Consider the following 24,568-nt stretch of genomic DNA (forward strand, 5'->3'; position numbering starts at 1 on the left):
GATTTATTTCCTTTTTAAAAATAATCTGCTTATTCAAATAGAGTTTTCCACTTAAATTAAAAATCTGAAATATCAAAATAATATCTTACAGGTTACTTTTCAAGGCTATTTGATTATTCTTTATCTTTTACTAATGCTTTTTAATAACTCTTACCAGATAACTATAGCAAAGCAATGTTTCAGGTCTTCAAGGCTAACATCACTATTCTAAAGGTTTCAAGTTTTGTTTCAATTGAAAGGTCACTTCCTAGCAGCCAACTAATAGTTATTATTATAAAGTAGAATTAGCATTACTGAAATTTATGAGAACTAAACATTACTATTCTATGAAACATTCAAAATTGTTTTCACTGAAGGTCTAATCAGATAGGTGACTTTTTTGTAATTGCCTTAGTGACCAATTGATAACTGGGCAGCCCTGGTGAATGGTTATGGATTTCTATTGCTGTTTTCCCCACAGTTGTTAATTGTTTCGTCAAAGCGTTTGGCAATTTCATTCTTTGTTTTTATTTTACCATGTATATTTGACTATCATTTTCCTTTCCCTCTTTATTTATTTTCCTTTAGAAGATCATGTAGTGAGAGTTGGGACATTTTGCTCTTAGATTCAGAGAGTATAGAAGGGCTATTGTGGGGTAACCAGACTGCCCACTGACTTAGACTGCACTGACTTGACTGTTCGACTGCTCTTGGTCTATAAGCCTTCTGAAGTAACCAGAACACAAGTTTCCCTTGAGTCAGACTCACAGCTGTGCCAATAAATAAGTCAAGAGAAAAGAGAGAGAAAGAATCATAAAGCAATTTAGACATGTTCTTGTCTGAACATGAGCTGAGAGTAGAGCTTTACCATTGTTTTTAGGAAAATCAAAGTATAGATTTTGCTAGATTTTGAAGGATCTTAGTACCAGTAATATGTGGGCTTCTCTTATTATATAATACTTATTCAGCAAGATGCCACTAAATAGAATCTCCCTGTGGTAGTATTTTATATAGAATATTCTCTCTCTCTCTCTCTCTCTCTCTCTCTCTCTCTCTCTCTCTCTCTCTCTCTGTGTGTGTGTATGTGTGTGTGCATATATATATGTATATATACATATATATGTATATATACATATATATATGCACAATAGTCAAGTAGATGAGAGCTCTACTGTTAAGCTTACTATGTTAAAGTCTGTTTTAAAAACTGATACGTTTTAAATTAGTATACAGAGCACAAGATGAATAAGACCATATTGTGGAGTTTTCTACTATTTTTTTCTGGAAGTCAAACTTCAAGAGCAACTGACCAAAAAATTGCTGAATTTGCAGTGGATCTTTATAAAGCTATTTCTTTATCCCACAAGAACAACATTATATTTTCCCCTCTTGGAACCACTATGCTTCTTGGAATGGTCCAACTAGGTGCAAAAGGAAAAGCACAACAGCAGATCCTGAAGACTTTAAGGATGCGGGGAACCCCAGCAGGTGAGCATCTTTCCTGTAACTCTCTGTAGATTCAATCACTTTAGTTCGTGGATATCAGGGAGAAGCTCAGCTCATAGAACTTCAAGAAGTGAAAATAAACAGAGACAGTACCAAATTATAACCAAAGAGATAATTATAAAGTATGCGTTTTATTCACTTATAATTATTTTTCCTTAAATATGTAGCAAAAATACTTTATTAAGAAATTGAGGCTTATACGGAAATAAAATTCTCTATATGTCCGCGTAGTTTTCTCTGAAATGTTTGTGTATTTCCATGTACTGATTTTTAATATCATGGAACTGATTCAAAATATAACTTAACATTGCATTTTATTTATTCTTGTGGAAAGACATTAATTAGAAAACCTTTCTTCAGTAGCTGTTTCTCAACTTCACTCAGAAAAGTACTGCACTACTTTACCAAGAGGCTACAGAACAGTTAACATGTAATTCATAAGATTATTAGTTTGACAAATCGGGACAAGGGAGCTCTTAAGTAATACATAGAAAGCTTGTTAATGTGGGTTGTGTTTTTCGAATCTCCTTATGTCCTGTGTGGGCAAACTGACATCCTATTAGAAACATCCCCTTGGTTCCACAGCTCATACACTTCCTTCATAGTGGTCTGAGTTTTAAGTCTTTATATCCCTATCATAGAGCATACGCTGAATGTCAGAAGAGGCATCTAGCTTTTTGATTTGAGAGTTTAGATATCACAACCACAATTAATTACAGTATATTTTCCTTAGCATGGTTTATCTGCATTTAGGAATTTGTTTTCCTGAAAGTATTGGCAAAGCGCTAGTTGCTCCATTTTAAATTAAATGAAGTTTGTACAGAAGGAGTACTGCTAATAAGCTAAATGACTTTTCCTTTGTGAGTAATGTGTAATGAAGCTACTGTAGTCATCTTGATTAATTCCAGCAAGTCCCAACACTCTACTTCCAGGCACATTACATCTCATGGTTCTGCTTTGAAAAGTAATCTATTGTTTATGAATGTACGCAAAGCTGATTCTATGATAAGCTATAAAATAGGCCTCTGAAAATAAATTCCCAGATGGATACATCTTAGATGGGGGCATAAATGCCTTAAGAATGGTGAGATATGAATGTAAAAATCACAGTAATAATAATGAGGTATCAGCAAACATGGACGTAGTCTATCCAACACCTCTGTACATGTGCAAGCCATCTGATTTACTGTCTATAGTCACTCTATAAGATATATACACCCTGGTAGAGAGATGAGAAAAAAGAAGCAAAGGGAGCTGAATACTATGGCCAGTTATGTTCCCTAAATTGATGAAGTGAATCTTACAAGGACATTTTTGTGCTTTCCTTGTGAGAATATACATGGATAGCAAAACAGTGAGCAGAATTTATCCAGTGTTTCTGCAGTTCACTTCCTAAGTGACAGAAAGACACAAAAAGATGGTAAGTTCTAAAGGGAAAAGAAAGTTAAAAGGCAAAATAGTGAAAGAGAAGGTGGAACATAAGAGAAAAAAGAATTAAAGAAGATTAGGTCCTCATGTATATGCAGCCAACATTTTATTGAGCCATCTCTTCAGACCCCATTTTTACTTTTTAAAAAGATATTGTGTTGGGACATAATATATTTTGATTATGGCTTATTTCACCATCTTCTTAGAGTTAATTCTTGAGATGAATCTCACTGACTTACCTCAATATTGGTCCTCCTGTCAGCCCCTCAAATATATATATTGTATGCATGGGTTTAAGAGCCTGCAGATAGTAGAAGAGGATTATCAAGTCCCCAGAGATGAAGTTAGACATTATTGTGAAGTATCCAGTGTTCACTGGGAAGGGAACTCAATCCTAAGGAAGAATAGCAAATGTTTTTAATCACTGAGCCTGCTTTCTAGTTCCACCTCCACCATCACTAATTTTCAAACTTTGCTATCTGTTGAATCTACTGTCTTAATTTTTCTGTCCTGCCACCAATGTGTGGTCCTTACTGTATTATTCCTTATTAATGCCTGGTTTATTCTGTGGGCCTTGAAAGATAGATACAACTGCTTGTACAACTGAGACTCCCAAGGTGTTCACTACTTATACATTACCCAAGCATCAAAGTGTATGCCAAATACTTACCTTCTTCATTGTGCTGAACATCTGAAAATGCCTCTGGAAAAAGGATATTGATTAGTTAAAGGCCGCACTGGAAATAGTTCTATTTACTCAGTGAAGCATAAAGGAAAATCTAAGGGTGGGTACAGCTCAATATTAGACAGCTTGCCCAGCATGCTTAATGCACCAGATTTAATTCCCAGCACTACAAATAAATAAAAGAATACCTGAAATGAATTTTGACCTTATCTCTGAAGAAAATACTTACAACTTTGTAACTTTGCCCAAGTCATGTTACTTTTCAATTTTTCTCACCTCTATGAATCTTATATTCTTTACGATAAGATATGAGGTTTGGATTAGGGGATTTGTGTGGATCATTTGACTGAAACAATCTATTATACTCAGTCTCTTTGCATGTGTGTGAGTGTATGTATGTGTATGTGTGCGAGCATGCACACATGTGCAAGAATATTATGAGCATTTGGAGGCCAGAAGACAGTTCTGTTCTTCAAGAATTAAATTTTTAAATAATTTAATTTTATTATTTAGAACTGTGTCTGTGTGGTACCATGTACATGTTTGTGTGTGTGTGTGTACATGTGTGTGTATACTTGAGTGCAGGTGCCTGTGGAGGACAGTGGTGTTGTACCACATGTTTTTGGGGTAACAACAGATATTGTTAGTCTCTAACATGGGTGCTGAGAACTGAACTGTAGTTATCTGGTAGAGTAGTATGAGCTCTTAACTGCTGAACATCTCTTCAGTCTCCTACACACACCCTTTTTGATATAGTCTATGACTGGTAAGGAATTTGGTACTATGATATCTAAATAGTGAGCTCTAAGGATCCATTTTTTCTTGTCTCTACTGTGCTAAGATCATAACTATGTGTCAGGGTGCCTAGCATTTATTTTCTTCCTTGCTTCCTTTCTCTCTCTCTCTCTCTCTCTCTCTCTCTCTCTCTCTCTCTCTCTCTCTCTCTCTCTCTCTTTCATGTTTGATTTTGGGATCAAATCAGGACCTCATGATTCAGTGGCAAGGGAGTCATAGACCTATCTACTTCCTCAACTCCTAGGAATACTCTTTGGTTCACATGCATACATACCTGACATTTGGGCTTTTGACACCAGGAGAAGAGAGCTAGTAGAGTGACAATTTTGTAGTTTTGGTTCCATTGAAAAACACAGAAATATTATAGGAATATGTTTTCACTTTAATTCCAGATGTGGCATATGGGGCTGGTTCAGATTGTCTGCAGAAGCTGACTATAATTTAACTCATGCTCTAGCAGGGGCATGGTTTTGCCAGCTGCAGACAGTTTCTGTGATTATGTGTGACATTTGGAACTCTGGGGACTTTTCAGTCGGTACAAATGCTAGTGTCCCGAGAGGTAAGGTGGTGGTGTGGTTGTGGGTGTAAGGTTGTTGTTGGTTGGTTGCTGTTGGGCGGAGTTTGTTAATTAATTGTGCACAAAGAGTAAACAACAAGAAGAAAAAATTAGATATCCCGACAGGAAGAGGAAACTTTAACAAGCAACTTAATGCCCCCAAACAGTAGAAATTAGTCTAGAGATAACATTGCTCCCTTCATCTCTATTTTTATCTCTCGTATCTAGTGACAGGGTTTGAAAGGGTTGAAGGAAAAGGGTAAAAAAAGGGTGGAAGAAAGAACTCACAAAGTAGCCAAAGACAGCTACAAAACAGTGCTAGAATAGAAATAGAATTTCTAGAGGGCTCGTTCAATTCAACTGATTCACCCTATCATCTGGGTTCCAAGGTTCTATTTTAAGAAATTAAATGTTTTTCTCATTGCTGATTAGCAGTCATGCATATGCATTCTCTTTGATCTGTGTTAAATGAGGTCATTAACCTGTAAATATAATCAAGTTTATAAGGCCAATAATTTTATAGTCTCCTTCAATTGTGCAATAGTTGGTGATAGTTGTACATTGATTTAGGTGCTCAGTAATTTATCAAAGGTCAGCTGTGTTTCACAGGTCTTAGACTTTAAGTATATGACATTATTCTATTTGCTCTGACAACTGATGTACAGCTTTTTTTTCTCTTCCTCTCTGTTTTCCCCACCATCCTTTAAAGGTGTCCATAAATTATGAATGCCTGAAAATTACTTTAGAATTCTTTTACTTTGTCTTTGTCATTAATTCTTTTGCATAAGCTTTTGTGTTTTTACCTGGAAAGTCCTCTCTGTAGCCACCCAGCTGCTGAAATTTGCCATTATAGCTCCAGACAGCAATGGATAAAAGCATACAGAATCCTTGCATAACTAAGCAAAGTAGTTTAACTTTCTCCATCTCTTTGTATAAATAAACCCAGGGTTGTCAGGAATCCTGGAGGTCCTCCCATCTAGTCATATAAAAGACATCTTTATACTTAACATCTTGCATGTCTTTGTCTGTACCAGTGGGCAGAAAATCCAAAGTTTCACTAGAGAAAGTACCCACGAAGCTAAAGGGGTCTGCAACCCTATAGGAGGAACAACAATATGAACTAACCAGTAACCCCCCTGTCCCCGAGCTTTTGTCTCTAGTTGCATATGTAGCAGAGGATGGCCTAGTCAGCCATCAATGGGAGGAGAGTCCCTTGGTCTTGCAAAGATTATATGCCCCAGTATAGGGGAATGCCTGGGCTAGGAAGCAGGAGTGGGTGGGTTGGGGAGCAGGACAGGGTGGGGGAGGTTATAGGGGACTTTCTGAGAGGAAACTAGGAAAGGGGATAGCATTTGAAATGCAAATGAAGAAAATACCTAATAAGAAAGAAAGAAAAGAAAGAAACAAAGAAAGAAAAGAAAGAAAGAAAAAAAGAAAGAAAGAAAGAAAGAAAGAAAGAAAGAAAGAAAGAAAGAAAGAAAGAAGAAAATCCAAAGTTTCAAAGATAATGCAATAGTTCTTGCATGCCTTTCTATATAGATGTGCAGACAGTGCACATTCAAGAACTCCAGACCAGGGAGGTGTCATGGACCAAAGCATAGCTTGCTGCCAGCTTAGCAGGATGCAAAGCATGAGGAGGCAGCTCCCCCGTGTTAGATCCATTAATTACGCAAAGAGTACATTTTTCTAGTTTTATACTTAAAGGATGTGTACACTCTCATGCTTTATCTCCCTTACATATCTACAGAGAATTTTTTAGTAGTACTTATTTTTTTCTTTTTTTAAATTTTATTTTAATTAGGTATTTTCTTCATTTTCATTTCCAATGCTACCCCAAAAGTCCCCCATATATTTGTATGTGTGTGTGTGTGTGTGTGTGTGTGTGTGTGTGTGTGTGTACATTCCTCTCACTGTTTTCACATGGTTGTGCCTGGGCTTGTGGGGTCAGAGGTCTATGTCAGGTGACTTACTCTGTTGCAGTCAACCTTATTTAAGATAGGTTTAAGATATTACTGAACCTAGGCTCACCAATTTGGATACATTGGATGGACAGCAAAGCCCAGGAACTGATCTGTCCCCTGTCTCTATCTACCCAGTGCTGAGATTGCAGGCATGAAGTGCCCTCCCTGGCTTTTATGTGGTGATTGGACTTAAGTCCTTTCTCTTGTCCAGCAGGTACTTGACTGAGTGAGCCATCTTCACATCTCTCAATAACTCTATTCAATGAGTATCTTTTAATGGTGAATGATATTTGTTTTAGTTAATGGACATGAGTAAAATATTATCAAGTTTAAATTTATAGAACTGGCATTTCAGGTTTGTTGTTGTTGTTCTGTTTTTCTGAAAATGTAATGAAGCCTAGAAATATCATGCTATCTGAAACTGTTTCTGGCTTGATGACTCAGTTCTAGGATTAAGTCAGAAGTACATAAAATGAGTGTAACATTTGAAAATGACTATTGTATATTTCCCATTGTATATATGGAAGGAACCATTAGAGTAGACAACTCTTAGAGCCATGAGCAGTGCTATAAGAACTACTCGTCAATAATCAGATGGTGGTAATGACTTAAATTGACTCTACCTAGTAGCTATTGTTGGAATGTGCTAAAGGCTTTAACGTTCCTGCAGATAACCAAAATATGTAAATTTCTGAATTTGAACAAACAGGCACTTCAGATTTTTATATAAATCTAGATATGATTATAGGGCTTATGTTGTAAACCTTGAAACCTGAACAGATGCAGTTCTTCTGCAAAGAACAATGTTTTCTTGAAGCTGAAAGAAAAATACTATTGAAAAACTGTTCATTGGTGTCATACCTCCACCAAGACCCTTTCGTGTTTTCTTTGTAAAGAAGAGTCTTAAATGGAAATTTCCTGCTATGAAATGGTTGAAATGTCATTAGAAAGAGGGGCTTTCCTTCAGTGTGCATGAATTCATAATTTTGTTCCTGAAAAAATTAAATTTACATGGTCATTCTTTGTTCAGTATAAACTGATTTTTCTGCAAAATCCATATTTGATAGGAGGCAAATGTTCAAAATCTTTATAGTGACTTTCCATGATTATCTATGTCTCAGCATGAAAAATTGGTGACATAAAGCCAAGAAGCTATTGTTTTGTGTTGCTCAATATGTGAGTATATGTTATAATTATTTTGTAGGAGAGGAATTTTCTGTGTTGAAGTCACTTTTTTCAGCCATCTCAAAGAAGAAGAAGGAATTTACATTTAATCTTGCCAGTGCCCTCTACCTTCAAGAAGGATTCATTGTGAAGGAAACATATCTCCATAGCAACAAGGAGTTTTTTCAGAGTGCTACAAAACTGGTGGATTTTCTGGATGCAAAGACTTCTGCACAGGCAATAAGCACCTGGGTAGAAAGCAAAACAGATGGTAAAGTTGCCCATTTTCATAAAACTGTTATTTCCTGTTGGATTCATAGCTTTTAATATCTTAAAGTAAAGAGTGGCTGAATGTTTTCCCATTGCACTGTGGATCAAAGAGATGGAATCTTCCATTTCACCTCACTGTCATTTAAATAACTCTAGACTATACAACCCAAGGAAACTGAATGGCTTTGAAAAGTATTTTGATTCCTGTAGACTTTCCCTTTCTTAATGGGAGAATTTCAGCAATAACTTTTGTTCAAGCATTGATTTTTGTTCAGGTATGAAAACAGGAAGCTTATCTTTGTCCAGTAATATATTAGATATGTCAATTCCAAATGCCACTTTCCCAAGTATACTGTAAATATTTTAGCTGACTTTGTTAATGTTTAAAAATAATGCTAACAATCGTATAAATATAGTAACCTAACCATTAGACCCAAAGTTGAAAGAATTAGAAAGTTATTAAATAAAGGTTAAGGCCAGTTTAGACTTGAGATCAAAGTTTATAACATTGTAACCTTAGATTCCCTTTGAAATTTAGGACACTATTAAAATATTTTGGATGTTTGAAACTTTAGTAACAACATATGTAACATAATAAACATATACTGGACCTTAATATATTTTTATTATGGTTATGCTGAAGAAATTTATGATTGTATGAGTTGCTACTTAAATCTTCATAAGCAGGCTCAAACACAGAGAGGTATTCATTGAGATTGTGATGTGGTGGTGACCAGAAAAATTTATAAAGATGTGAAAGAGAAAATAATAACATTATGAACAAAGAATTGCATACTGTACAGAGAAATAAGAGGAGAATAGATGGTATTTTTTGAGGCTCGAAATCAAGCAAAGCACTGGTCATTGACTGCAGTCACGAGAGTAGTATCTCTGACCTGAATCTGGTTGTCCTCATGTGTAACCATATGTTTGGTCTGAATAATACTGATAAATATGCAGAAAGACACATTATAATTCTCTTCTTGTCTGAACAACAGTTTATGGATATGATCTCACCAGATAGTTTATTACTAGCTCCGTTCACTTTTTCCTAGAACACTCTCATTTCCGACTTCCTGTTGTTTCTGTTTATGCCTATTTCTTAGTGAAGTTTTTAGCAGTATTCCCTTCTGCTCTTACAGTTGCCAAAGCTAGATGATACAAGACACCAGTGAAAACAGCTCTGTGCAAGATGTTTTTGCTTTGGTCAATTTTAGCAAGTTCCATTGCATTTCTAATTACTTTTTCCTCTCTACTTTGTTCTCCACCCTCTTTATAGGAAAAATTAAAAATATGTTTTCAGAGGAAGAATTTGGCCCCTTGACTCGTCTGGTCCTGGTGAATGCCATTTATTTTAAGGGGGATTGGAAACAGAAATTCAGAAAAGAAGACACAGAGATGGCAGATTTTACTAAGAAAGATGGCTCTACAGTCAAGGTTCCAATGATGAAGGCTCTGTTGCGAGCACAATATGGTAATGTGAGAAACTATATATTTTAAATAATGGCTTCCATAACTGACAAATAAATCTAATGAATTTCTTTTGTTGTAGGTTATTTTTCCGAGTCATCCATGACATGTCAAGTTTTGGAATTGCCTTACAAGACTGATGAGTTTAGTTTAGTCATCATTCTTCCCACAGAAGACACGAACATCGAAGAGGTGGAAAGACAAGTTACTGCTCCTCACGTCCAGAGATGGTTCTCAGAGCTGCATGAAGAGGAGGTTGAAGTCAGCCTCCCTCGGTGGGTCATCTTCTGTGTTACTGATCTGTGAATTACGAACAGAATCCTCTGGCTAGTTTTAGATAATTAACACTCCATTGAAATTACAAAGAATTATAATCCTAAGAAGCAGTAGTTATATAAAGTGCTCTGCTTCTGCGAGATAAAAGAGCCTTCAGAGCCAATGGGCTACCAAAATATCACTGTTTATATTCTAACCTGGGTTAGGATTTCTTCATATATTTTAATATAACACTTTATAAATTGAGAATCTCATAGTCATACACTATATTTTGAACATACCTCTGCTCAGTGTTTCTCCTCACTCCTCCCAGATCTAATCCCCACTCTCTAATATCCTTGAGTACATCTGCTTCTCATCATTTCCCTTCACTCTCCTCAGATCTGATCTCTACTCCCATGAACTAAATCATGGATTCAAAGTTCTGAAGTACATTTTTCTCAAATTAATTTTCCCCCAAAATATTTTATATATGAACAGAAAAGAACATTAGATAGGCTGTAGTTTTGTGTTGCCTGATGACTTTGTTTCATGCACCTCTTCCCTTTCTCTGAAGAGTATCTATGTGTAGCCAATGCTCATTCTGAAGTGACTTTGTAGCCCAGGATAGCATCAAATTCATGATCTCCACAGCCTCTGTTGTGTTGGGACTGCAGGTTTTTAACACTAGGTTTAAATGTATTATCCAGTGCTGTGCTTCTTCTATATCCAAATGAGTTCATAGTGATTTGTCAACTGCTAAGTGAATATCTGGTAAATTGGAACAATTTAATCAATGTCATCAAGTTTCCAAGTTCCCAACCATGAAAAGGAAGCAAAGAACAAGTTCGCTGATATAAACAGCAGAACTTCACTCTCTTGTAATTTTGAGTTTGTATTAAAACTACAAACTCAGGTTGTTATAAGAGCAACACAGACCTGTGCCTGGACTCTGTCCTTGCCTCATTTTACCTTCTGGAAGAGTCCATCAGTCATGGAGTTAGCAGAATAAGTCAGGCCATGCATAACCCCCACTATTCTACACCCTGTATTGTTGGAAAATTAAATGCCTTTTCTGTAACATAGTTTGATCAATGCCAAGCAACAAGGATACTGCTTATTTGTAGAACTTCCTCTTCACTCTTTAACATAGAATGAGTTGATAATCAAAGTCTGTAAGATTGCCATTATGTGAAATGAGAGCTAGCTTTTGTTGTGTATAAAATACCAAAAACTAATTCAACTTACATTTGGATACTAGCAAGAGTTCATAATATTTTGTCTACATGTAATATGAGAATCTTTGCCTATATTAGAAATTAAATTTTATTAGGTTGAAGAGTCTAACATATGCCTACAGTGTGTCAGATTCCTGTATATAAAAAGCATCATGAAAACTGTGTTTATGTTATGTGTATAGGTACAAGTGAGTAAGTATCTCATACATATAAATACAGGAATATGTTAGTAAGTCTTACCCACACAGAACTTTACTTTTATATAGGATTACATATATGTGCATATATTATGTTTGTATGATATGTCTAGACCTATAAATGTAAATATTTGTGTGTAGAGGTTAGAAGACAAGGTCAGGTGTCCCTTCTCTCTTTGCACCTTATTATTTGAATATGTGTATGTCAAGGTAGCTATTTTGTTACTCTGTGTCTGTCTCTTATTTTGCCATAGGAATGCTAGAATTATAAACACATCCTTTTTCATGGTAGCCTTTATATGTATCCTGTGAATCCAAACCTGTGTTCTCATGCTGGTGAAGCAAGCACTTTATTCCATGAAACAAATCCCAGTCTTTGAATTTACATTTCAATACTAATGCGGTGTTTTTATAGATTTGGTTTGGCTACTTTCATCTTTAAATAATCCAGGGTTAGCTAAAGCCTATTGTATACACAATGGGACTTCAAGGTAATGAGACAAGGACTCAGAGGAAGACATCAAGAGGTTCTAATTTTTCTCCATTTAATGAGAACACTCACTATATAGGAAAGGGAACTAATGAGACAAATTCACAGTAGTGACTGAAAACCATGACTGGCCCCAGCATCTAGGCACAGAAATTCAGATTTTCTTTCATGTTCTGAAGCTTTTACCTGTGAGAGACCTATTTCAACTCAATGCTTAGAATTGGGAGCAAATGCCATGTGTAAAGCAAATTAACAATGTTTCATATACAAAGTACTTTATTTTGTGGTTATTTAATTTATATTTATCTAGACAACATTTTGTTGTATACTCTTACTTTTTGCTATTCTTTTAATAATTTTAGTTTAGATGAAGTTAGATTGGGGATGAAACATGACTGTGATGAATAATGACTCACACTGTATATATTAATCAAGATCATAGTTTAGAATATTTTGATTAGCAGACAGAGTCAGCACATTAGCTTTGACCCAAATGGGCCTGAGTTTAAATCATAGTCCTTGTACTTATCATGACCTTGAGCTTAGAAATCAACTTTCTTACAATTCCTTTCTTGTATGTCAATGATAATGATAATGATAATGCTGACTTCCTAGGAATTGTGTAAACATTAAAACTATGGTCTATATTAAGTGCCTAACCAAGGAAGTGCCACTTCATCCCCCTTGTTCATGGCTGCAATAATTATGGATAATTAGATATTGGCCTTAGATTATGCTTTTATCAAATGGCTGAATGCATTTCTATTGCTGTAGGTTTCACTGGACTATTCTATGAGCAGGGCTATTATTTAAATGACTTTCTAGTGATAATTACACATTATTAGACATTGTAATAAGTCTTCAGTATTCTTGTCATTATCCTGAAATTGCTGGGCTATTAATCTAAAAATAGTAGCTATATTAGAACATATAGTTTCTACCTTTACTGCTATTCAGGGAATACTTTTAAAACAATCATACTTAATTTTTCCCCAGGAAGAAATTACTAAGAAGTTGAAAATAGTAGCATAAAATGAGCTCTTTTCACTAGCAATAGGTTTTTAGTTTTCACATTCCCCACAATCCCAGCTACTCAGGACTTGTAGCATCTAGTGTATTCCAAAATGCATACTATTTTGTGAGTTCCCACAGGTCATTCATTACTTTGAAGAATTACAGTGAAGAAATTTAATCAATACTCATCAATTAAATTTGTGATTGAATTAAACTGATTTATCATCATATTTGTAGCCACTGACTTTATTTAGGTGTTAAATCCAGGGTCCTCTACCGCTGTACACATATTTTGAGTCAAGTGTCTGTCAGGGTACAGAGACCCCTCTTGAGGTAGGAGTCCTGAGGAATGTCACTGATGTAGGAAACATATATTTGTCCATTTATGGATGCCATGAGCATACTTTTAAAAATGTAATTTATTTTATGGTCATTTAATGTACTATTTATCTAACCAGCATTTTGTTGCTTACTCTTTTACTTTTACTATTATTATTATTATTATTTTTTGGATAAGTTTTGTTTAGATGAAGGTAGGTGGGAGATGAAACACAGCTGTGATGAATAATGACTCACACTCTATATATTGATGAAGACCATGGTTTTGAATTATATTTTGATTAGAAGACAGAAAGAGTCAGCACATTAGCTTGACCCAAATGGACCTGAGTTTAAATCATAGCTCTTGTACTTGACTCTGAGCTTAGACATCAACTTTGTAACAATTTCCCTGTTCCCTGTTTTAAAAACGCTTATGATATCTTTTGAAACTTAAAAAAAATTCTCTAAGCATCCATGAAATACAAATGTACTAGTTCTTTGCCCCTTTCTATTTAAATGATACCTGGAGTAGACCAATTTAAACTTATTCCTGATTAGCTTAAAAATAAGTAGACCCAGTCTATGGTTCTTTAATTTGGCTTTGACAATTACTAGGGTAAGGGGAGGTAACACCTAATTTAATCTTCTAACTTCTGGCCTGGCTACCTTCCTAGATACTTATTGTTTCTCCTGGCCACATATTAATGTTCTCTCTCTCTCTCTCTCTCTCTCTCTCTCTCTCTCTCTCTCTCTCTCTCTCTCTCTCTCTCTCTCCCTTGTGTCTCTTCTTTCCTCTCTTCTCCATCCCCAACCTGGTAACTCAAAATGCACCTGACCCTAATCCCCCCAGTAATTGGTTGTAGTCAATTTTATTTAACCAATTGTTTTAAATCAAGGAACAAGGTTTGCATAACAAAAGCTTGCAAAAGGGTACAGAATTTAGCATTACAATACATAGCAACAGACCAAACCTCAACTGATACCATGATATCCAGTTATTTTGGAATCATGGAAGATCTATACCCAAGGGAATCTATGAGAATTTCTGTTTAGTTCCTTTTCCATAAATGAAGAACTCAGGTAAGCTGGATCCTTGAGTCTTAACTTATGGCCTATTATTAAAAGGACTGTTCAGCTCTCACCCCTGACCTGATAAATTATATCCATTTTACCTGATTCCCTTCCAACATTTTATGCACATAATATATCTATGTTAAGACATTAGAAGAGAATTGTAGCAAATGTGAGAGCAAATAGGAAGGATTCTGAGTTATAAATGCCTCTCTTGCAACAAGTTTCCTTCTGAGTTGTTGACTGCTGAGTCTTGCTCATAAAGTTGCAGTATCTGCCATGACACATATTTGTTAGAACACCTTGAGTGCATAAAATTGGAGAAGAAAGTCTCATATTTTATATAAAAATGTTAAACAAGGAAATTTAGATAGAACTGCTTTGTTGGGTAATTGTTATTTTAAAATTATCCCATTCATCATCTCCATCAACAATATATTTAAGAAGCAAGTTATTAGCAATGTGGAAACAACTAATGGATCTGGATAAAAATGACTTGAGTTATAAGGAAATGAAATTGGGCTGGTGAAAGCCAAATATTCACAGTATACGCTTTTCCAAGTCACCCATCTAACAAAATTATTTTTTCCTAGAAAATGTGCACAGTGTTTTAGTATTTTTTCTTTATCTTTTTTGAAACAGATTTAAAATAGAACAAAAATTAGACCTCAAAGAAGCATTATATTCTTTAAATGTAACTGAGATATTTAGTGGTGGCTGTGACCTTTCTGGAATAACAGGTATGCTACTAATGAGTAATTTTTGTATTGTCATGTTGACTTGTTTTCTTGGAATTATATTATCAGACTGATCTGAACATGAGAGAGCCCTCAGTTCCAGTAATCATATGCATAGTGAATAAATGTCATACCAAAGCTGAACCTCTTGTTATTATGCACTGTATCTGCCAGATAAGAAACAAAACCCAGCTGAATGGCTAGTTTTCAAAGGCAACTTGGTAATATTAAAGCATATAAAGGTACATGCAGAGGCCTTCAGGATGGCAAATAGAGGTGGATTGTTCATGCTAGCATGCAGCTAAGGACTTTTTGAGTTCCTTACCTCCATAGGTATGTCAGATATTCATTTCATTCTTCTTTCCTTGACAAAAATTAATAAGTGAAAAATAAATAACTACATAAAGGAAATAAATAGTGGCATACATACCAAATACACTTTTAAAAATTCAGTCTTCTCTGCTCTATATAGGGCATAGTGATATAAACCTGCCAGCCTATTATGTGTCACCATATAACATGTAGTAGGAAGTCTTTTTGGACTTTTATGAAAATGTATAGAATTAAAGAAGTATTCATCAATTCATTCACTCAACAATCCTTTAGGGACAGGGGTGGAATGGAGTAGGTCTCTGAGTGAAGGAAGTGCATAGGTGCCACACAAGTTCTTTATCACCTTCACACATGAACAGCCACTCGTTTCCACAGAGACAATTGGATCTGACTTCTTGCCAATTGCTATAGTACCAACCTTAATAGTCAACATTAAACACTTAGATAAAATGCTGTTTTAGGGTGCCCTGAACCATAGCCTCCTCCACAACAAATAATAACCAAGCACTTCTTCTCCTTAAACATGTCCCTTGCTTTAGGAATCTCGCTCAATATTCTTTAGGCATTTAAGCAGCCACTCACTGTTCAATCTCCAGCAATGTGTAGTTTCCATAGACCTTTTCCAAGATGATTTATGAAAACACTTTCAAAATGCTCCATAAAGTAATTTGTGCAAAAGAGTAACCCCATGTGAAGAATAAGTGTCTACAATTTTCTGGTTTTTTTGGAAAATAGCAAAATTTATGTAGGCCACCTATTCATCTAGCACATGGAATAATAGCTTAGTAATTAAGAGTCCTTACTGCTTTTTCAGAAGACCTGAGTATGGTTCCTAGCACTCACATCAGGCAACTCACAAAAATGAACAAAGAAACAAATAAACAAACAAACCTGCCTGCAACTCTAGCTTCAGATGATCTGACACCCTCTCTTCTGACCTCTTTCCATCAGCATCTGCACTCAGTTTACACACACACACACACACACACACACACACACACACACACACATACACACACTTAAAATAAAACAATGAATAGTTGAATGTATAGAAAAACTAGAAGCATTGTAGATTCCTTAATTTAACAATTATAGATTTACCTTTTCATGTAAATTTAAAGGAAAGGATTATGACAAAGACAGAGATAGCAATGAGTCTATAGAACTCATGTTGTTGTTCTAAGCTATTGTGTTTCAGGTGTCATTCTTTTCCTAACTGGCAAAGCTTATAGGTAACGCCTATGTGTATAAGACCATGTAGATCACCCTAATGACATAGGAGTCATTTGGAATAGTTCCATTGCAAATCTGGGTGAAAAATTTCACCCCTGCCTAACCTGCACAGGCTATTAGGTCACTAATCTTCTGCTTCATTTGTGAATCCTATCTTACTCCAGGCAACTATTAGAGAATTTGGTTAGGTGTCTCACCCAGAGTGGCTATCTGGTATTTTGAAAATCCACACTAAAACCTTAGCTTTCCCCTTTGTCCATGTTACAGCTTTCTGCTACTGAGCAGACTCATATCCACCGATTGGCTTGAGTGCCACCTATGCACCAGACAGTTTCTAAGGCAAGCATGTAATGACTGTGGAGAAGCTAGCTATATCTGGTGCTGCAAAGCTGACTTGCTATGATGTATAGACAGGACTTCACTTTTCAAGATTAACTTTACAGACCACTCTGCCAGAAGCATTTCATGTCAGTTCTGCCAGTGGGCAGGAGAGGACCCCTCAGCACTCAGGTGTAACAGAGCAAATATTACAAGACACTGTCTTACATTATAACATTTATTTGGGTTTTAAAATAAACACACAGTTCTGAAATGATTTCTCTGAAATATGGCACAAAGGTGTTTTAGACTTTTATGACCTAACTAGTCTTGAAGGAAAGTAAAAAAAAAATTTTAACATTTGATCAGAACTAAATATACAATTTAAAAGACAAGCCGATGAGGTTGCTCTTTCATTATTTCTTTAGCTCTTAGTGAAATGGGAACCCCACATCCATTCAAATCTTCCTTACAGTGTGGTACCTGATTTGAGGGTTACACCTTTCATGTCGGAGCAAACTTTTCTTATTTGTTTATATATTTCATGAATTTTATAGTGAAGCCTAGGTATCTTTATCTCCAGAAAGCTGACTAAATTGAAGAGAGTTCATTTGTTCAATGACTGTTCCTATGTACTTGAACACGTAATTGTTTGTGGACCTAATAGCGAAGACTTTGATTTTAACTGTCAAAGAATCCTTCATGTTTCCATCAGACTCATCTGAAGTGTATGTCTCAAGAGTTATGCAGAAAGTTTCCTTTGAGATAAATGAAGATGGAAGCGAAGCTGCAGCATCCACAGGTAGAACAAACGAGCTCTTGAGAAACAAGGAGGAAGGGTGGTGAGCAGCGTGGAGACTGGGATGTTCTGCGCCTTCTGGTCTCTCTTTTTCTCTTGTCTCTGCATCTGCAATGGAAGGAGATGGGGCATGTGTATTTGTACAGCCATCTCTCCGTTTAAACACAATGCAAAAGAAAATGATTTGATTGGTAACTTTCTTATTGCTATTTTCTTATCTGCAGATTGGAAATACTCCTAAGTAGCACATAGGCTCTTGGGAGAGAATGTCAGGACTCAACTTTGGAATCTTCCTGGTTAAGAGTGCTCAGTATCACTGTCCTCTTTAATATTACACTTAATTAAATTGACTTAGTGATCACCTTTTTAATTTCATTGTTGTTATTATCTGAGTGGTAGTTCAAATACTCAGCTGTCTATTAGAGTCACCTGGGATTTATTTATTTTTTTTTTAACAAATCTGTACCCAGACAGAGCTTTAAAATAATTGAATCTGTGTTTCTGTAGAGGAGATTCAAGCTCTAAGATTTTCTTAAGTCGTCTTAAGTGATCTCAATATCCATCCAGGTAGAGCAAGCACTGAGTTGCCTTTAATACTGCATGTGCAGTGAGTAGACTGGCAGCAAGAGCTTTACATAGGAACTTCTTAAAAAGGAATTACCAGTCTCATTCCAGACCTGCTCTGTCAGACACTACTCTCTGAACTCACTAGGTGGCTGGTGAGTACATTCAAGGTTAAGAATATCCTCTCTACTACACTCCATTAAATAAAGAGTATTTTGAATAACATGTTTTCTGAGTGAAAATAATACTTGCAAAGGCAACTGATGGAAATCTTTGAAATCAACCAGAAGTAATAATAAATAGAATGAGTCATTTATTCATAAGTTTGTTTTAGCTTTCCAATATAACTTGAATTTTAGTGCTTTAAAATGTTCATCATTTAAAGGGTATTATTGAAAAATACTACCAATTATATCTATTAATAATTTCCTTAATAATTCATAGTGCTACATAGTACCATAAGTTTGACATTTAGGTGGGACACCCTGGGTTTCTTTACCATTCTGTCATTTTTTTTTGAAGAAAGTTGCATTACTGTGCTCAATAAACACAGATTATAGGGCATGGACTCTTTCAATCCTTAGATAAACCACAACTATATTTTCATATGAGGTTAATGCTCATGAGCACAAAAAATATCTGATTTTACAATATACTGAATGAATTCTCATCAGTTACTGAACAATTCTCTAATTATATTAGTGGAGGAAAAGCCCCAGAGATGTACAGTCGCTTGCCTGGGGTCATGCTGTTAATTGACTGAGTTTGAACTGATATCAGGTTCCCTGGTTTTAAGCTCAAAGCCACTTGGCTTTTGCACACTGTCTTTCATTGTATGCTAGAATTCTCCATCTCATTAGGAGATGATAATAGGAGTCAGCAGATATCCCGACGACTCATGCCCCAGAACAGGCTGAGAACCTGACTTTGAAGGATGTGCTCTGGGGTTGTTCAAGAACAAGGGGGAACAAAAAAAAAGAATACATTCATTGAAAGTGGAAATGGAAGTAAAATTGACTTTCCTTTTTTGATTTTCTCAGTAGCTTATATGTGAACTTTTATCCACTAGTGCTTTGGGTTGAATTGTCATGATTTTTCTCTATAGAAGAAGAGTATCATTCATGTCATTTTAGTAAGATTATATTTTACTATTTCACGGTTTTTCCATTTTGAATACACACACACACACACACACACACACACACACACACACACACACACACACATATATATATATATATACATACATATATATATATATATATATATATATATATATATATATAACTTTCCATGGTTCTGAACTAAATTTTACAGGACCATTGAGACTAAGATTCAGTTTACTGTGAGACAAGAAATGCACTATGGGGACTGGAAGGGAATCATATTGGAACTACACAGAAAATGCCATTCTTGGGTCTTACTCTGATCCACTGAGTGAGAACTAAGTTGAAGAGAACCTGAGATAGGTGTAAAAGAATATTTAATCTAGAAAATACTATCTGACCACTGAAATATCCCACATCATGGACAAATTCTACATATGCTGAAATATTTTGGCTCATCATAATAAGTAATTGTAAGAAGGCAAATATCTGCTCCTAGTTTTGTAATAAAAATTTCATATATACTAAATCCTCTAGGCTCACAGAATAATTCTTGCAATGTAGGTACAAAATAAGTAATCAGTAGTTTTAAACTCAGAGGAGATTCTCACAGCCTGCAAAACAGCAATGAAGGGCAAACATGTCTGGAATAGAATTAAAAAGTGAAGCATTTTAAGAACAGATCATGAAATGTAAAGAGTGGACAGCAAATTACTATTGAGAATAGGACGTTTTTCATTGCTTTTACTAAATTGAATCTACTATTTGGTGTTCTTCCTCACTGAACATAAATGTGAAATCAGAATGAATTCATGAATGGTTGAACATTTAATCCTGTGCATGGTGTTTAAAATTAATTACAAATTTCTTTGTGTTTAAGATACATTATATCAAATTGCTTTGCCTATGAAATTGTAATATATTTCCTTTATAGATCTCTTTTGTGTAAACATCTAAATGCTGCTTTTATTTCCCCATAGGCATAAACATTCCTGCGATCATGAGTTTGACTCAAACTCAATTTCTAGCAAATCATCCATTTCTGTTTATTTTGAAGCACATCCGAACAGGTACCTCCTTTTGAAATTTCTTTGCAGATAGTGCTTAAAATTAAGCTCTCAGTTGTTTTATACATATACAACATCATACTTTCTTTCAATAGACATTTGCTAAATGCACTTTGTATATCAGGTGTGCTATTGTAGGATATGATGGGAGTCTGAAATAAGGTAGTGGGAATATGGCTTCTGGCAAAGCTGCTCCATGTATTAAGCTAACAGCACCCCGAGCAGTCAGAGATTTGATTAGTAAAGATTTAGAACCACAGAGACAGAAAGTATAGCTTTCCTAGCACCATACAGTTAAAAATGGTAGAGGGAAAAGTGAGTTTAGCTTGACATGATGGCACAATGGAAGAGGATATTGGAAATTGTGGAGTTCTGAGAAGAATGACTAGTGGAGTTTCCAAGAATGAGAAGGGGGCCAAACATTACTTTGCTTCCCCAAACAAGATTCAGAGAGGTATAAACTAGGATACAGAAGTAATGACAGAATGCATGGACATTTAACACAATGTCAGAATATAGAAATCCAGGTTGTTGTGATAGATTGTCAACACTTTCTCTTATGAAAAGAACTGCCAGAGTGTGAAAGCCCTGGGGAAGCCATCTTTAGGGCATCCGTTGGACTACAACAACAATAACAGTGTCCTACAAGAGTCACAAAACACAGGGGAGCGGAGAGTACTTCATTTAGCCAGAGCATGTCAAGAAGCCATGAAGAAAATTCAACAGCCCTACACATTGACACTGAGTTCATGGGATCAGACCTCCATGCACATTCTAGCCCAATGAACAAATCAATTCGTGTTGCTCCTCTTTAATAAACTTAATCATTTCATACTTTAAAATATGAACATTTGAAATATATAAGGTTTACAACATCTTGCCTAGTATTAAGAAAGATTTATTATAAATAAATCAACAAACATAAATAGTACTAGAGGACAAATGATTGAAAAGATTCTGTAAACTTGGTTGAAGGAATATAGTGTAGTTAATCTGAGAATGTGAATTTGGTAACTAGAGGTTTTGAATTTGGAACACTAACCTTAGTGTGGGGATACACTAGTCATTTTTTCTAACTATATAATGCTAGTACCAGTGGGCCTTTTCAAAAATATTTAGTGTTAGAGTTTTGGAACAGACTTAAAATTACTGAGATCATATTTAAAAAAATTCAGTTCCAGTAGTGAATGTTTCAGGATTAAAATATATTCTGAGTATGCTGTTTGATGGATACATCTTAAGCCATTGAATAATCATCATTTTATAATTAGTATATAGAATTATTGAGTATGGAATACAGAAAAACTGAGTGAGTCTACATTGGACACAAGCATATAGGTAAATGACATCTAGGATCATCATGCTTGATTTTATTTTCTAAATTGATGATTTGCTCTAAGGCCATGTAATTTCATCCTGTATTGCAGCAGTGAAATTTTCAAACCTAAAATAATCCATCTACTCATTCATTTATGATAATGTTTAGCGATTAGACCCTTAGCGACAATTTCTATGATCATTATTGTAATGAAGCTTCCTGATGTAGGGTTATTCCTTTAAAATGTTGCTAATATAAATGCCCTCCCTCATTTACAAGGAGGTCTTAATTGTGATATAAAACTTAGAACTGAGCTGAAGAGATTATTTCCTGACAATAAGCTGTTGGTGTTCTTGTAGAGGAACTAGGTTCAGTTCCCACAATACACACATGTTAGCAGCTCACAATTGTCTTTAAACCTAATTTCAGGCACAACCACACACTTTTTCTGGCTTACACACACACTCACATACACAGAGTGCACAGACATACATGCAGGCAAACACTAATACATACAAAGAAAAACATTTTTAAAAGTCTTTAAAAATTATGAAGGGATATTTTCTCAAAGCAGTATACCTTTTGTGATCTGTTTATTTTCCTCTCCCATAAATGAACTCCACATAGCAATGAGATGTTGACTTGGCAGGTCAGGAAGTGGCTTTAAGCTTTACAGAAAGTATATTTAGTTGACATATTTTTACTTTAGGTTTATATAACCAATATTTACCTGGATTTATACTTTTATTTTTATCAAATACTCCTCTTGCAAAACTCTGTATGTTATCTGTTATTTGGATTTTCATTCTAAGGGGTTTATACATTGTAGTATATTTATCTGCAGCTGTTAAAATTATAAGAGATAAATAACTTACTTGTTTTCCTAAACTGAGGATGCACTTTAGAGTTTCCAGATGAAAATTATTAAAGACTCTACATGAAGTGTGCCATATTTGAGGCAGTAGTGAGTCATAGCTTTCAAGCCTACAGTAGTCCCCACAAAAAAATTATTGCATTTAGAATTCTGGACTTGAACTAAGGATGAATCAGCTTGAATAGTATTAATGACTAAATCTTGCAATCTGGCTATATGGTAATGTGGATTTTAATGGTAGGAGCTATGAATTGCTTCCGTGTGATGGAGAGCCGGAGTGAACAATTTCACTTAAGTGTAGTGGACACATATATAAGGAGAAAAAACATACATGGTACTGGCTCTTGTTCCTCTTCATCCGCTGCTCTTTTGTTCAAGGGACATTTCGCTAACTCCCAGAACTCAATAGTGTCCAAAGTGGTGGGTATATAAAGACACCACTCAAAGCACAGTTCTCTGTGATAAAATACAAATATGGAAAACACTGAGGCCAAGAGCATTTGTGAAATGTTGGACAGGGCTGCATTCAAATTCTAAACGATGTTTTTCATCATATAAAAGCCACTGGCATCACTTCCAGTTTCTGAGAAGTATTTTTCTGCTAGAGCATTATGAAAACCCAAATGACTGGTGCTTCCTTCCTACTATGGCTAACCGAATTAGTCACCCTGGGGAACGTACATCCTCATCTATCAGAAAACTTGGTGTTTATTTTCTTTCTTGTTCCTGACATAATTTGGGGATTTTAAAGAAAAATAAAAGGAAAAACATCATTTGAAGATTGTATCTTTATCTGTTACTGGCTCGCTTAAGACTGCATCTGTATCCCTCTTTTGAGATTATTATACAATTATCATATTTCTCCTTTTCCTTTCCTCTCTCTAATCCCTCCTATATATCCATCCTGCCCATACAACCCTTTCCACTCTGCAAATTCATGTGTCTATCACTTGATTGAATGGTAAGGAGTTAACTAAGCATAGGTCTTTCCTGTTGTTATTTCAAATATATCTAACTGCTTTAATTAGCTTAACTTAAAGAAAATTTATTTTGCCACTTTCAAAATTAACCTTCATTACACCTGCAATTAAGAGGTTTATGGCAACCTCTGTCACTGACCCTCAGCTACTTCCCTTTCCCAGGTGAAATGCAAGGTGAATAGGTTTAATGCATCATTAATTCCTGGTCTGTCCTCTTGGTCTTTGTTCCACATCACTGCCAAACATAGAATGAAAATGCCTGGAACCAGGTGTTTGCATTTGTGTTCAGTGCTATATCATTTTGGTGAGTACTTGAAAGTACTAGCAATATGAAAATATTGTCTTGAGCAGTGAAGTACGCTTTGATTCAGCACTAAAGGAAGTCTGGGGAACTGCACTTTTAACCCTGAGGCTCATATTCTGTGCATCAGAAAGATGACTGCCAGTTCTTCATACTTGAAGCTGCATTGTGCTCATCACCATTTTATTACGCTGTGATTGCCTGGCTGGGTTCTATGTTTAGAAAAGCTCTCATGGAAAACAAGACGAAGGCAGTTTCCATGACAAACTGTTGTAGGGTTTTACTTACTTCTCAAACTACCAAAATGATTAATCATGGTCCAAGTGTTTTCAGCAAAGGTCAGGGTCCTGACATCAGACTTTAAGTCTAGAAACAATGAGTAAAGGATTGTTAAATCGTGAAGAAAATAATAATCTTTTCTTCCAGAAATTCCTAAAGTATCTTTTTCTTTTTTTTTCTAGAATCAATTTTGTTTATGGGAAAGGTGACAGATCCTGACATTCAAACAACGAAAGGAAGAGATTTAGACTCACTGTGA

At 35.5% G+C, this 24,568-nt stretch overlaps 1 protein-coding gene across 1 annotated transcript; it reads left to right on the plus strand.

Annotated features, from left to right (window-relative positions):
- The first annotated feature begins 1,220 nt into the window (after positions 1-1,220).
- Serpini2 (serpin family I member 2) lies at positions 1,221-24,568 on the plus strand. The gene is made up of 8 exons (XM_021159017.2): positions 1,221-1,467; positions 8,115-8,345; positions 9,624-9,818; positions 9,897-10,089; positions 15,043-15,140; positions 17,737-17,823; positions 20,471-20,560; positions 24,492-24,568. Exons 1-8 carry the CDS (start codon positions 1,221-1,223, stop codon positions 24,566-24,568), a joined length of 1,218 nt encoding a protein of 405 aa, XP_021014676.1.

Source organism: Mus caroli, unplaced genomic scaffold, assembly GCF_978045245.1.
Source record: "Mus caroli unplaced genomic scaffold, Mus_caroli_1 scaffold_3, whole genome shotgun sequence".
NCBI lineage: Eukaryota > Metazoa > Chordata > Mammalia > Rodentia > Muridae > Mus > Mus caroli.